This window comes from Caloenas nicobarica, chromosome 1 (assembly GCF_036013445.1).
Source record: "Caloenas nicobarica isolate bCalNic1 chromosome 1, bCalNic1.hap1, whole genome shotgun sequence".
NCBI lineage: Eukaryota > Metazoa > Chordata > Aves > Columbiformes > Columbidae > Caloenas > Caloenas nicobarica.
Genome location: NC_088245.1, coordinates 172,336,987 through 172,351,990, shown reverse-complemented (window position 1 = coordinate 172,351,990; position 15,004 = coordinate 172,336,987). Strand labels below are relative to the sequence as shown.

General features: G+C 35.6%; 1 protein-coding gene across 1 annotated transcript in view; it reads left to right on the top strand.

Annotated features, from left to right (window-relative positions):
- Positions 1-15,004, top strand: part of PIBF1 (progesterone immunomodulatory binding factor 1) — a 117,553-nt gene that overhangs the window by 89,813 nt on the left and 12,736 nt on the right. The window contains exon 16 of the mRNA XM_065643125.1: positions 5,455-5,539. Coding sequence (XP_065499197.1) covers positions 5,455-5,539 — 85 coding nt within the window. The remainder of the gene's footprint in view (positions 1-5,454; positions 5,540-15,004) is intronic.

The window sequence follows — 15,004 nt, the reverse complement described above, 5'->3', positions numbered from 1 at the left end:
AGAATGGTTTGGCTTGGAAGAGACCTTTAAAGGTCATCTAGCTCCATGCCCCCTGCCATGGGTAAGGACATCTTCCACTAGATCAGGTTACTTAAAGCTCCATCCAACCTCTCCTTGAAAGGAGACGAATAGTCAAAGTAGATACCAGACTAATCAAGGCCTTAAAGTAGTGTATTCCACCAGAGCTGGAGATGCTTTGGTGGCTTTCTGAGAAGTGTGCCTTTCACCCAGCTCTGTGGATCTTCAGCCATACCTTCACTAAGAACTGCAACAGCCATTGTGGTTGGGGTAGATGCTTAGCTGAGCAGCTGTCATTGCTGTTAGTTATTTGCATCAATGACTTTGGGACCCATCTCCAGGTTATTACAGGTGTGTGACATTACTGCTTAGGTTCAAGTGTGAAGGCACAATTGTGTTATCACTCAAACACAAAAAGAGAGGTTGTTTAGGGATGTCCACTACCACTCTCCTTCCCATCCCCTTAGAACCCAGGCAGGCCATGGGCTGTGCTGGCACTTGGCCATGGAGAGACCCAAGGTGGCCCTGGGAGCAGAACACCACGTGTACTTGTGCACTGAGCCATGCACCTGCAGATACGCTTCCTACACAAAACCTTCGGACTTGAGTGACAGAGCATCTGCGGGGTGAATTTATAGGTGGTCCACATATCTCAAAATATGCTGTTAAGTAACCTCTTATTTATGTTAGTCCACATAGCACTCTTGTTAATAAAAGCAAATAGCGATGGTTAATAAGAGCAGGGGATGAGGATGACTCCTTCCTGCTATAAAGAAATCTCTCTAGCATACAGTTCTTTAACCAGAAATTAAAACATCACATTTAGCACTCCTTTTGAAAAGAAATGCCTTATGACTATGTCATGCTGTAGGAAAACAAATCTCTGAATTTCATTCTTATGTGTGTAGTGAAGTAATTGTAGTTTTAGTACATAATTTTTTGCTAAAAACATCTAGGTTTATAAATAACTGGAGACATTAGACAAGACTTCATTCATAAAGAGAAGGTATTTATTTTAAATGCAGTTACTCAAATTTCTCAGTACCAATGGCTGGTTTTAAAAGTGGTTCCCTTACCCAAAAGCACTCCTCAAAAGCCTAACTGTGTGGCAAATCTAGAAGCAGTACAAGGATTTTGCTCACTAAGAAGCTATGTACTGAAATGTTCCTTACCTAAACATTTTGGGTTCTCTAATTGCCATCCAAACATTATAAAGCTCAGCATACAGTGTTAACTGAGGTTTTCTCATGAGGTTTTTATGAGAACATTAGCGTTCTGTGAGATATGCATCATCTGTTCCAATGCTACTGCAGTTTACCAGAGAAATGCTCCAAACAAGATCTGTAGAAACATATTTTTTCCTACAAATGAACATTTTCTGAAGTGTATTACAACTTTTTAAAAGTTGGGGGTTTTTCGGTGTGTTTTTTTTCTCTTTTTACTATTTAAAAAAGTAATTTCTTTTTAATTTGGACACTACACACATGAGGTTTTAAGCTACCTGAATCAGTCCAATTAAAATCACTAAGCATTCTCTTGAATGCCTTTAAAAATCTGATCTGTGGTTATTTAACCACACAATGTGAAATCGCAATTTTTTAATGTATTTTCTCTTCTAAATAACTTTTATTTGCAGAATTTTTTGTACCTCTCTCTATAACTACATGACTTAAAAAGAAAATTTGACTTAGACTTCAAAAATTAGCTCTCTGCTCTGCTCTGAGCTATTCATCTGTAGTTTGCAGAGAAAGGATAGCTGCACCGTACGCCTATATGATATATTCAGTTTATATTTTATATATATTATATATTCAGTACAAAACCTTCACATAAACTATTTCTGTGTTTGATTTTTTTGATGGTAACATTCGTATAAGAACATAAAATGCAAAAATTAGCAGAAGATTGGACTTCAGTTTTCAACTTCATCACGCCGTAACATGAAGTAGAGAGGCACAATCCTTATTTCTTGTAGTATTTGTGGTACACAGTTCACCGAAAAAGAAACCTACTTTTTTCAAACTGAACAGAAGTAATAATAAAAACCAGTAATATAAATATATAAAACCATGTTTATTTAGTATGTCCAGCATAAGCGTATTATCCAGAGTATCTAATAATACAAGCTTCTGAACAGGATAGTACCTAGTATATTTAGACCAGAGATTTAAAAGATGGCTTAATTACCCAAATTCATAAAGCTTTCAAAGTCTGAGACTAGGAAATGTTAGTTTCCACTCCCCAGAAAAATCAGGTCACCTATAAATGTCTTATTTACAATATCCAAGCTACCTTGGCTTGAGATCTTGAGTAAAGCGAAACAGAACAAGCCGGTGGTTGCTGTGAGCAATGGGAATGTATATGACAAGTGTATTCCATGGTAAGTCCTGCATTCCTGGTACCTGGATTCATACCTGGCTAGGTTTTGAAAGCATGATGGAATGAAACTGAATCTCCTCCCAGACATTTTGGTTTCTTCTGGAAACCCAGGCACACAGAAAAAAGCAGGAGCCACGCCGCTTTTCAGTTCATTCTCCAACCTGGATTTCTGGGGCCACAGTTACATGGTGCACCGCAACGGGCACCTTCTCCATGCTCAGAATAGAGCAATCAGTGACCAGGACTGTGGAGCAACATTTGTCCTGCAGTGTGAAAATAGCCGTTTGTGCTCTTAAATAACTCCAGGCGTTTTAGATCATTTCAACACAGTCCGTTTCTCCTGGGTGTTCACATGTTTTCATCCTGGAACAAGTCATTGGAAGATTTCTTTTAATGTTTAGTACTCTAGTACTTTAATACATCTCTAGATCATGAAAACTTAAAAGTATGGTTAAAGATGGTCAAGGAGATCCCTTCTCTTCAGATGAAAGTTATAAACCTTGAGCTCGGGTGTGAGAAGCTGGTTTGTCTGGACTCCTAGATTGTGGTTTCAGAAGCACAGTAAGGCAGTTAAGGCTTTCTGTCACCAAATGAAGCAGTCTCATCCTTACCTTCAGCTGTGGGTTTCCACCGTACATGGTAAATCAACTTGTTTTGGTGATCCACATGAAAAAATAACCTTTAAAAAGAATCCCGCTTCCATCCAGGTCAGTGAAGTGACCTACTTATGTGGTCACAAATTTTCTAGTACCAGCACAAAGAGCAGGTTACCAGAATGTGTTCAGGGAAAGATGTTGTTTCAGCAACAGTTTTCATTCAGGTGAGCTGAAACAAACTGTAAGGCTGCTCTCCCGTTTGTTACCCTGCCAATTAAAAGTGGATTAGGTTAAACTAGTGTTTGATGGAAGTGGAGGGTAGTTTAAAGCTCAAAAACTTCCTTGACTGCTGATATCCAACATGCCCGTTCAGAACATTTTCATTAATGGACTGAAATGGTCAGTCTTCTTCCCAGAATTGAACTTCTGAAGATATTTCTGCTTTACTTGGTCATTACAGGTGTGAATTTGTTATCATTGTGTTTGGTAACTGCTTTCTCGCTCTGTTAAATGTATATATGTCTCTTTTGCACTATTCTTTCTGAAGTAGATGAATTATTTCCTTCTATCCGCAATGATGAAAAAGCACAACTATTGCAAAACTGCTAAATCTGAAGTCTAAACATGCTTCAGTAGTTCTGTATTCATATGTATGGCAGAAAACACATCAAGTGCTACTGAATGATGTAGCAATCTAATTCCTATATTTGACCATAAATGAAGAAAATTAGACTTGCTCAGCATGGATCAGTCATGACATATTGTTTCAGAAGATATAACTAGTATAATAGGTTCTGTTCTGTAGATTAAATTGAACCTTGAACATGAATGTCTGGTTTAGTCATGAACACTGATGTTTATGCTTATTTAGTGCACTATTTAAGGCATAAAGGAACTTTTATTATTGCTTCTGTAATAAGTTTGTGAGTCATTCTCTAAAAGGATTGGTTTATGTTGTTAGGAAGTACAGAAATCCAAGAAAAACTGACATATCAGTAAGTTAAAACACATGAACCCAGGAAAAAAAAAGTACAACAATTTCATCATGATTAAAAATATCATAGAAAGTAAAGCTCTTGAAAATATAAAAATATCTTTGTAGTTTTTCATAAATGTTAATATTTTCCTTTTAAATAACTCAGACAACTAAGCAATTTAGCCAAAGCATACAATTTTTCTGAAAATTAATGAATGCCTAGAAGGAATTGACAGTCATAATTTACAGTACGGAGCTTGCAGGAACTGCCAGAAAATCTCTGGGGCAAAGGATGATGTTGCTTATTTGAAACAAGTGGATGATACACAGCCAATTAAAGAAAAGTTTGATTTATTTTGTTGATCATTTCTGGATTAAATACTGGGAATATGAAATAATTTGTGTTTGCTCCATTCAATTTATAAAATTTTAATACATTTGCTTTTGAACTCCTGTCCTGTATTCAGTATTGCATATTTGAACTCCATACGCGGAATTGTTTTTTGCATAGTTGTTGATCTATTATAATTGATATTGTACATCCTATTTAGATAAGTCATGCTAATGGCAAATATAACATTGGTCTTCCAAGAAAATTGCTGTGACTGTTTCAACAAACTAGATTATATACTGGCATTATGCATGCATTAGTCTGAAGTTTATTGTTGGAAACTGATGTTGGGGCTAAATATGAAAATACGTTTAATTATATTAGAATTGCTGCATGGAATCAGAATGTGTATGCTAAACATTTCAGAGGTTCATATTCTATAACTAAGAAAACAAAGAACAATTAAAATTAAACTTGACATTGTGCTATAAAAGCATGCCTTCATGCTAAGACAGTTTTCATACTTGGTTCACAGGACAAACTTAATCCCATGCATTGCCCTGGAATATAAAATAAAAAACAGCAAAACTAAATTTACAGTTTCTGCAGAAACTACACAGCTAAAAAGGAGAGCTGGATGTTGTTCTTCTTTGTATTAGTTATTTTCAAAATTCTAAACACAGTCGTACAAAAAGAGATGATACTGAGAGAACAGTGTTTTCTGCTACTAGTGATGTATGCAACAAAGAAATCTGCATTTTGATGTAGAAGTGTAGATATAAGGAACCTTTGCTTATAAAATGATCTCATTTTGCCTAGAAGAAACCAAGGCATAATAATAGAAGATTCTGATAATTTCAATTACCCTTCAGAGAATAAAAACCGAACAAATAAACCCCACATATTTTATGAAGATTTTCAATAGTAGTTCTGTTTGACTAAAATAGATTTTTTTTTTATATATCGGTATGTTCAGGCCCCTCTATAAAAATTGCAATGCTTGAACATAGAGAAGAATCATTCGATACAATTGTTTGAGCAGATTTTCATTGTCGCCAGTATTTAGCTTTAGAAAATTCGTGTTTCAGCCAGAATACAAGATTAAAAGAGATTATCTGTTGCTATTACTGTATTTCCTATCCTCTTTCTACCAGTCTTTTAAAGAAAGAAAAGACAGCTTTGCTGCGGGTCAAGAATCAAATGGCAGCAGATTTGGAGAAACTTCTAAATCACCGTGAGGTAATCTTCCTGTTTTAGCATTACTACCATAAGTATGTTTTTTCTCTCCTCAGCCTTAAACCACGGGGGAAAAAAACAGTTTACTTTAGTTTGATTTGTTGGGGTTTTTTTGCCTGTGTCATTTTCAGAAACACAAGTGCTGGTGTCTGTCAGGCACTCAGGAGGCTCTCAGTTGTGCTCTCAGTTGCTAAATTCTCTCTAATGACTTGCTCTCACTGTCCTTTCTTTTCTTATGCACACAACAGACATGCCTTGCAAAGTGCTTGGCATTTGCAAGCATTTAACAAATATTTAGATAAAAGCCATGAAATTAATATACATAATCTGCAAGGCCTGCGTGTGCCATGGTGGGCCCCAGGATCAATTCCTGCTCCACCATCACCAAGACAAAAAACCTGGACAAACCGTTGGGCAATTTATTTCCAGTGTGCACATCTGAGTTTCTTTTCAACTCCAAAATAGGATTTGGGGAGAGGAAACAGGACGGTAGTCACACAGGTTTCATCCAGACAAGAACCAGAGTACTTCTTTATTTACTTAACCTGAGATTCATTAAAGCAAGGAGTCAGGGTGCTACTGGAGTACACTCTTAAATCTAAAAGTATGCAAAATCTTGCCTTTTAGACATATATGCTCTATATGGGGATTGCTACAAGGCCTTTTTCAAGATTTCTGTCTAAACTATCTCAAGAGACTAACATGTCGTGGAGTATGAGAGAAAATCTTTTTGCAGATTAAATGTCTGAAACGAAGGATAGAAATAAGTTTACCAAACGAGTCTCATACACACATGATCTGAAAAAGGGTGAACAGTAATATGGAAAGTTTGCTGAAGCTACAGAATACTGATGATATGAAATCAAAAGCTGACCATGACCAGATCTCTCAGAGCTGCTGAATGATTTGGCAAGGATTTGCAGAGAATACCCAACATTAATGAGTTAAAAATTTTAAATGTGAGGAAAAACAACACGTTATATATATGCAGTGACAGGACCTAAATAGCCAGTTACCTGTTCAGAAGGATCATCATAGAGTCATTATATCAATAGTTCTCTGAAAATATCCTTTCAATTCTCTGACTGGGAAGAGAGAAGAAGGGGAGATTCCTCTCAAGGAATCTCCAACTCCCCTAAATTATCCTGAGATTGCATTATCACTCATTCTAATACCATTATTTCAATAGAAAACTGACTGTCCATGTACCTCCTCCATCTCCTTTCCTTGCTCTTTCCTCAAATTCCTTTCTTAGAACAGTAAACCAAAACCCATGTCTGGTCCCAACCAGTTTGTCTCTGCTGACCATTTACAAAACCATTTTTTGTTAGAACATACCAAACCAATTTCACTGACAGCTGAGTCTAAGTGAGGCTCAACTTAAGTGAAAACTGTGCTAATTCTGTTCCCTGAGTGCAGATCTCAAATGTGAAACAATCACCTTAAAAGTAAAAAGAAAACAAGTGCTTGAGTTGTTTAGTTTCTATGCTGAATTGTGCTGCATGTTTGTCTGGTGCAATTGCCTCCTAGAACAGTTTTTGTGATCGTAGTGCTTGTGAAGTTCCATGCATGGAGATTAAAATAGTCTAATTACAGAAGAGAATAATTGAACATGCTTCCCCGAACTGCAGGTGTCATTGACCTGGCAGAATCATCTGTAGGTGCATCAGAAGTAAACATTCCATAGCTCTTATTTCTGGTGTCTGTACCCACATCATATATTGAAATTTCAAGTTCAAGACTGAGACAAAAGCTAATGTTCAGTCTGGGTTATATTTGGGGTTGCTTTTTCCTTTTGGTTTTTGGTGATTTTTTTTGTTTATATGAGACCCACTCGATGTAGCAGGAAACATTTAAAACATTTCTAGATATTTTGTAAACCTTATCATTGTATTGATACATCGTAATATCATTATATTAATGATATGAAAAATACTCTGAGGAAACATGACTTAATTGTGTGAACATGTAGTGAAATTTCTAAATTTCCAATATGATAGGCCCTTGGCAGGCTAATTTCAAATTGATTTATTTCAAAATGTCTTCTTCCTACTCCTTCTCTCCCAAGTAGTGCTGCTGCCAAGTAGTTGTGCTCTCAAAGTAGTTACCCCTTGGGTGACTAGCTTTAGTAGTGTCATGTCCACCAACACGCACTGCAGCTGATGAAAATCAGTAGTAGAATGTGATAAAGGAAAAATTTAACAATGTTTTGCAAGAAAATTGTACAATTTCTACCTCAGAGCTATGTGACGTGGTTACATCCAAACAATGTTTGCCCCGATGAGTACCCTCACAAGCTGTTCCTGATATGCAGCAGTTTGGTTCTTTGTGTCTTTTCTTCACTTAAAATTTTCCGACTGTGGCAAACAATGCAAGCGAGGCTGAGTGAGGCAGGCTTTGGAGAAAAGAAAGCAAATACTTACGTCTGAACCAGATTTCATCTTGAATGTTCCTCATACCCTGGATGTTAAGAAATGGAGCAAATATTTCCAAAATTATTACAGTTTTGACATTTTTTAATGTATGTTAAAAATAAGCCATATTAGTCATATTGTTTTACATAATAGCGGTAATGTTTTTTCAAGTCACCTATGCAGAAAAGGGTATAAATACCAAAAAAGAAACATTAGAAGTTGCATGCTTGGGGGAAGAAAATTATGAAATGCTAGTACAATGCACAAAAAAACCCTAAGAAACACAAAAATAAACTGAAGTTGTGTTAGGAAAATATGTGAAAATAACAAGTAGTGCTTTTTTTGTATGCGTGCGTGTGTACATTTAACTTTTTTTATTCCTTTTTATTCCTAATGCAGCCAGCCTTTCATTTTTTACTTTTTATGCAGACCTCTTCCAGTAGTATTACAGTTTATTAATTTCTCTAAAAGGCAATTATCTCATGTAATTAATCTTTGTTCAGGATAGGACAACTTAGTTTACAGTGAGTTAGTCTTCAGCTGAATTTTTTTGCCATATTAATAAACAGTTAAATATGCAGTAACATCACAATTTCGCAGTAACTATCTCTGCCAATAGAAAAAAACAATCCAAATTTTCAAATCTTGGGTTACTAAAGACTTAGCTTCATTTAGACAAGGTATGTGTTTTTAAACAGAAGTAACATGCAATCTGCAAATACAGATTTATGCAATTTGAAAAATATGAATTATGGGTTTCTGTGTTCTGTGCATGCTATCATGTTATATGATTGCTATCAGTCTTGTTTAGTCATCGCACATATTTAACTGTCATGTCTTGTTAGGAATTACCTTGTTGCCCTCATGTTTGCAAGTAAAAACATTAGAATTCTTGAACAGATAAACCCAAGATATTCATAGTTCCCATAAAATGAAGTTTAGGTATGTTACAAGTACAAGCAAAAAGCCAAAACAATGTTAATGCTGTCTTACAGCAACGTGTTTCAATAAGTACAAGGTTTGACTTAAGGTATTCCAGCCTGTGTGGTCTCAGACACTAGTTAACACATTTTAATGAAATGTTAGAGTTTGAGGGGTTGGGTTTTTTATTTTTATCTCCTTGTGATATCAGCTGGATTCATAATGCTTGCTTTGGAGGTAATTATAGCATTTTATACACTTATTAAATAAAGAACTTATACTTAATCTTACTTCCCTTTTTACGTATTTTAATTATGGAAGAAAAAGTTAAATATTCAACTATGAATCTTGGAAGAATTTATAGAGGGCTCTTATGTGAGCGCTTTTATTACAGGAAAAAAATGACACGAGATATTCATGTGATAAAATAGTTCATTATTTTAAATTATGTAGACAGCTAATTTGATGATTATTATTATATTTTGCTGTGGGAAATTAAAGTGAAAATTGGTCATTTGACTATACACATTCTTAAAAGGTGGAGTCCACCCATGAAGGAGAAAAATCGAATCTTTTTTTTTTTTTGGACTGTATTCTTAGCCCAAATTCTTATTTGTTTCTTGACCTGCTATTTCTTTTTTTTTTTTTTTTCCCCCGAATTAGTGAAAGAATGTGGGACACTTTTAAGTCTTGGTTCTCATTTAGATCATTGTAAATCAACTGCTACGGTAAAATTTCGTATCTTCTTCATGTGGATAAATGCAAACTTCACTCTTTGAGAGGGAGTTCAGTGACTTTGTCATGAAGGACCAGTATCCAGGATCATGCTGAGGTTTTGTTCTTAGGGGTTCATAATGGAGCCTTCACAGAGCTACCAGGAGGAACTGGGGTACACAGTATCGTGATGCCATTTGTAAACCCCTCAATGCATGCTAGCCAGTACAGTTAGCACAGACAGATGTTTGAGCTGATTTCAGACTAAGGAATTTTGTATGTTTTGTCAAGATAACCAACAGAGTTTTTAATTGTTTTTCCAGATCCATCAGAAGAGCATAAAACATTGTTTGGAGGAACAATAGGGTCTCCAGTTAATAACCATCTAGTAAACAGTGTTGTTGTTGGGGGTTTTTTAAAAGGATATTTCAAATCTAGGGGTTTTTTTTTTCCATCATTATTTGTAGTCTGTGTTCTCTTTTTAGTCAGCTGAACTTTACACTTTTGACCCTCTGTCTTTTACTGTGGATAACCAAAACACACATACACACAAAAAAGGCTTGTAGTCTTGATTCTTCCCACTCTAACTTCAGCACTTACCCCCAAATTTGGATCCTCATTGTCTTAGTGTCTTTGTATAGACAGAGGAGCATGAGTAAGAAGGATGTTCTTTCAAGGCATAAATCAAGATGAATTTATACATTATGCCCTAGTTGACCCAACAGCTATAACACTGTCTTACATCTTTACTCCTGATCCTCCTCCTCCCTCCTCCACTTGCACCAGCTCTGGCACATCTTTAATGCTGCACTGGAACCATTCAGATCACTAAACTGAAACCTAACCTGACAGACAAAACAAACAAACAAAATTTAAAAAAAAAAAAAAAAAAAAAAGAAAAAAAGAAGTGGATTGCTATCTGTTGGGTTAGCAGTTTGAATCACCTTTGGAAAGGGTCCAGCAAGGAAAAGAGCAAGTAAAAATATTTGTATGTCACTATTACTTGCCTGTGAAAAAGAGGGTATTTTGTGTTCACAAGTGTAGAGTACAACACACCAAGCTTCTGTGCCGTCTTTTATCTGCATCCAAACTGTATCCTTTTGTGCATATAACGGGAATCTATAGCTTAAAGACACCAGAGTGTAGTTCTCTGTTAAGTACTAAAGTGGGATGAATCTACTGAATCTTTTTAGCTGAAGCTCTTGATCCATGATTCTTTTTATCTGTTGGTTTGGAGTTTTTTTTACCTTCTCTTCCAACAGTCAGCCTTTGACTAAAAGAAATATTTACCATGAGCTCTGTGATCTCAGCATTTCCATTGCCTTTCATGCTTGATGCAGTTGTTAGTATTTTGGAACATCAGAAGTGCAATTTTAGACTTTATCCATTGGCTTGCAAACTTCAGATGAAAACTTGGAAGGGCAGTCTGTCAGCACTCAGATGTTTGGCAAGAAGTATTAGTAATCATTTTCTGAGGTTACGTTTAAGAGGTTATAAATTTGCTATGCTTTGATGTATGGCATCATACTATTTCTTCAGATATTTAAGATGCAGCTGTATCATACTAAAGAAAACCAATAATGTGCACAATTAAATCTATTTATTTTAGCTTTTCTGATTCAAAGTACAGAGTGCAGAAAATGACTTCTCAAATCTTGAAAATTAACAAACTGTTGTTTATGTTCCTAATGTGGAGTTCATAATCCATTGGTTTTGGGGGAAAACAAAAACAGAGCAAGTATAACAAATGGAAGTGTTCCTTTTATGTTTTAAATAGAAGTATTCTCAGAGGCATGAAAAGAAACGAAAATGAGCCAGTGGTGTAAGAGACACCAATAGAAGGCTTTAAACAAGTATTCCTCTAAGCGCTAAGATCAGCTTCAGTTTATGTGAATATAAGGGAGTTAATTTTTTTCAACTGCTTGAAATCACCCGTATGCGGTGCAGTCTGGCGATACAGTATTTTTTAATCTATAAAGGTAAAACTAATACTGTGAAACTACTGTAGTAAGAAATAAAAGGGTAAAATTTATGACATAAGTGGTGTAAATGAAGGCTGTTTGTAACACTCATTAATTTCCCATAACGCAATTGTTTATGCAGACATGATTAGTTATCAGCACATGAATATTATATACTGGTTAAAAAGATATGAAAACCTGCTGATATTTTATCTCCGTTACACATCTGTGTGCTTGCGGTACATGAGCAGCTGTGCATACAAGTGATAGAATGTCAACTGGCTGCACTAGTCACCTGCCTTATTGACACGTTCATGTGTTACTGTGCCAAAGCTCTTCAAGTGACACTGGCAACCAGAAACCAGGCTCTGGCTGGCTGCTGTGGCATAAAGTAGAAAGCGTGCAGTAGTAGTTTAAATAAACCTATTTGATATCGATCAGTTAAATGGATACAGACACATGGGGTTTGATTGCTATTTGTTTACTTAAATCCAGACAGCTTATGTCAATAAATTGTTGTGTGACTCTAACTGAAGTGAGTGCTAAATCTGTCTAAATATGTGTAGCTGAATTGGTACGAATCTTCAACTAGACTGACTTAAAATTTATTTAGGTTAGCCATTGCAAGCTCCTGTTCTTTCTAAAACATATTCAAGTATAAAATTCTTATTGAACTATTCTTGCTGAGAATAGTCTACAAGTTTAATATTAAAATGCTAATTGCCTAAGTGACTGTTAATGTGGAACTTATTTTCCAGTTGGCAGCTCAGAAGCTTCCCAAATGTGATGTATAACACCTTTTATGAGTAAAGCTAATGTTTTTATTTTACTACCATGTATCTCTTCCCCCTTTCCAGGTTTTCATGGTTTCTTAACTGTGTCAAAATAACCTTGTTTAGTAATTGAATATTTCTCTGACCTTCACCACAGTAAGTGAACACCTCGCGAATATTATCCTCACAAATTAAAGCAGAAAAGTATCACTGTCCCTGTTTTGCAGAAGTAAAAACCACAATGAAAGAAATTATGGTTTGCCCAAAACTTCTCAGAGTTCGTAGTAGAGGTTAAGAGTTCATGTGTCCTAATGCAGTATCTTAATCACAGCCGCTCTTCTTTCCTTACATGTTTCGGTTCAAAAGCCTGAAAAGAAAATCTCCTTAGTGTTTATTTGTCCTAATTAGACAGAAATTAATTCATTTCTCTAAGTCATCTTCTTATATATGAACTGATTGTAATTTGAAAGTAGTTTCACAGACAAATTATGTTTTCACTTTGTATTGTTCCAAGAATTTACATTTATATTCATTTTTTAATCCACATCTCCTGAAAAAGGCCACTTTCCAAAGTCCCATGAGTCTTTCAAAAATGAAATCTAATGACTTTTTTAGTTGAAATGTAGAATGGATTTTTTTAATATAGATATATTTTCTGAAAAAAAAAAAAGATAAAAACAATAACAGCAGGCTGGATCTCTTACGTGAATGAGAATAAAAGTGTAGCTTATTTTGTCCAAGCAAACAGAGGATCTGATGGGGTGCAAGAAAAGGAGATAAACATAAGGCAGCATTCCATAGGTAATAAGAACAGAGAAAAAGACAGAACAAATGAGAGGGAAAGATGAGGTTAAGAACAGAAAGTAGTTATTTCATTATCTTTAAAATGTAGAAAATTAACTTTTTGTTGTTGTTTGGTTTGGGTTTTTGTTTGTTTGGGATTTTTGGTTGTTTGGGGATTTTTGGTTGTTTTGGGTTTTTTTTAGTAAATGGTTGCCAAATGCTTTTTCCAAGTGTGTATAAGATTGGAGTAATTCCTCGTTATCAAGCATGAGGAACAGCTACTAATTAGTCCTGTTAGGCCATGACATTGTTGCAGAATTTTAGTGTTTCCAGTGTCTGAGAATCTAGGAGTCTCTGTGCTTCAACATACTCATCTCACATCAGTATCCTGCACAAAACCCTGTTACTTCTTAGTAGTTATCCCATTATTTGGCCTACAAAAATAAAAGAAAAAGCAGGTGCTTTTATTCTTCTTTTCCTCTTCTGAGGAGAAGCAAGGTCTCCTGAAGTATCTGTGCTTTACCTCACTTTGACCAGTTACTCCTATATTCTTGTGTTTTATCTTACTTTTGTATTCCACTTAGGGGATGCCCCTCACTGCTAAATTCTCTACGCCCACACATTCATTCCATCTCAGCAACGACCTCGAGGATTCCAGATGAGTTTTCATCATTTCATTATTAGTCAAACTTTAAAGTATGGCTAATATTGTCCTTAGCTGTAATTAAGTTATGCTGAAGAAGATTGACTAGAAGTAACCCAGGAGAAAAAGCCACTGTGTAGGATTTAGGAACCTGGAGAGTAGCAACAGCTGCCATCTGCAAAAAACAGAGGTAGAGAGAAGTTCAGAGGCTCATAAAAAGCTTTGGAGTCCTAAGTGGGAGGGCAGTACGTGTTTAATCGGGGATGGACGCTTAGTGGATAAAAGCAGAACAGTGCTTTGTTGGGGGAGAGGGGAAGGAAGGGGTAACTGCAGGGGTTGGGAAGACACGACTGAAAAGAAGTGATTGGTAACAGGTGCCTTCAAACAATCTCTAGCTCTGCCTCGCTCCCCTCTTTTCTGTGTAAAAGATTGTACATGATAATGTCAAAATTATTTGTGTTTCTAAAGTGAATGACTTCCTCCACATCTATGTGCTGCAACTTGTTCTATATAAAAAAAATGCTGATGTACAATGCTTAGCTCTCTTTTTAAATGTTAAGCCACAGAGTAATTATCATTTTTCTTATGCTACGTTTATGTTCCAAGATTCTAGTTTCTATTAATGTTCTGCATGTTTTCTAAGTAGATTACAGGGACATTTCTGCATCACAAGTAAGCCCTGGAGCTATTCTCAGCTTAAAGCTTGGAGAAACAAAGTGACATTTACATCGCTAAATGAGTGTAGAGAAGTTTCTGGCTCTTTTTTTACAAGGAAAAATATGTTCCTAAGCAGTATTTCTCATTTTTGTTATCTATTTTGTTGCTGCCAAGCTTTAATAAAACTCAAATTCCAAATAATACTGAATTTAGGAAGAGGAAGGGCTTAACAGCTGGGTACATTCATTCTTTTCTTGGAACTGTGTTATTCAGAATGTCTTGCTAGTATTCACATATATTTGTGTATATTCGATAAAGAATTATCTTTCCATTTGCAATGGTATACACTAAACAATTGTGTACTAAATGGTGATTTCTACTCAGCAGTTTTTTCCTTTTTTTTTTTTTTAGAATCTTAGAAAACATGGTAATAACACAGGGTTAAGTTATGTCAGTTAATATAAATCAAACATAAATATATTTTTCACTTTCAAAAATAGGAAGTTGCATAGGCAAAATGCAACTTCTTTATGGATTATGGGGTGGAATTGGCATGTGTATTTTAAATTATTTGCCTTTGAGAGAGCTGGAATCAGTTAAAA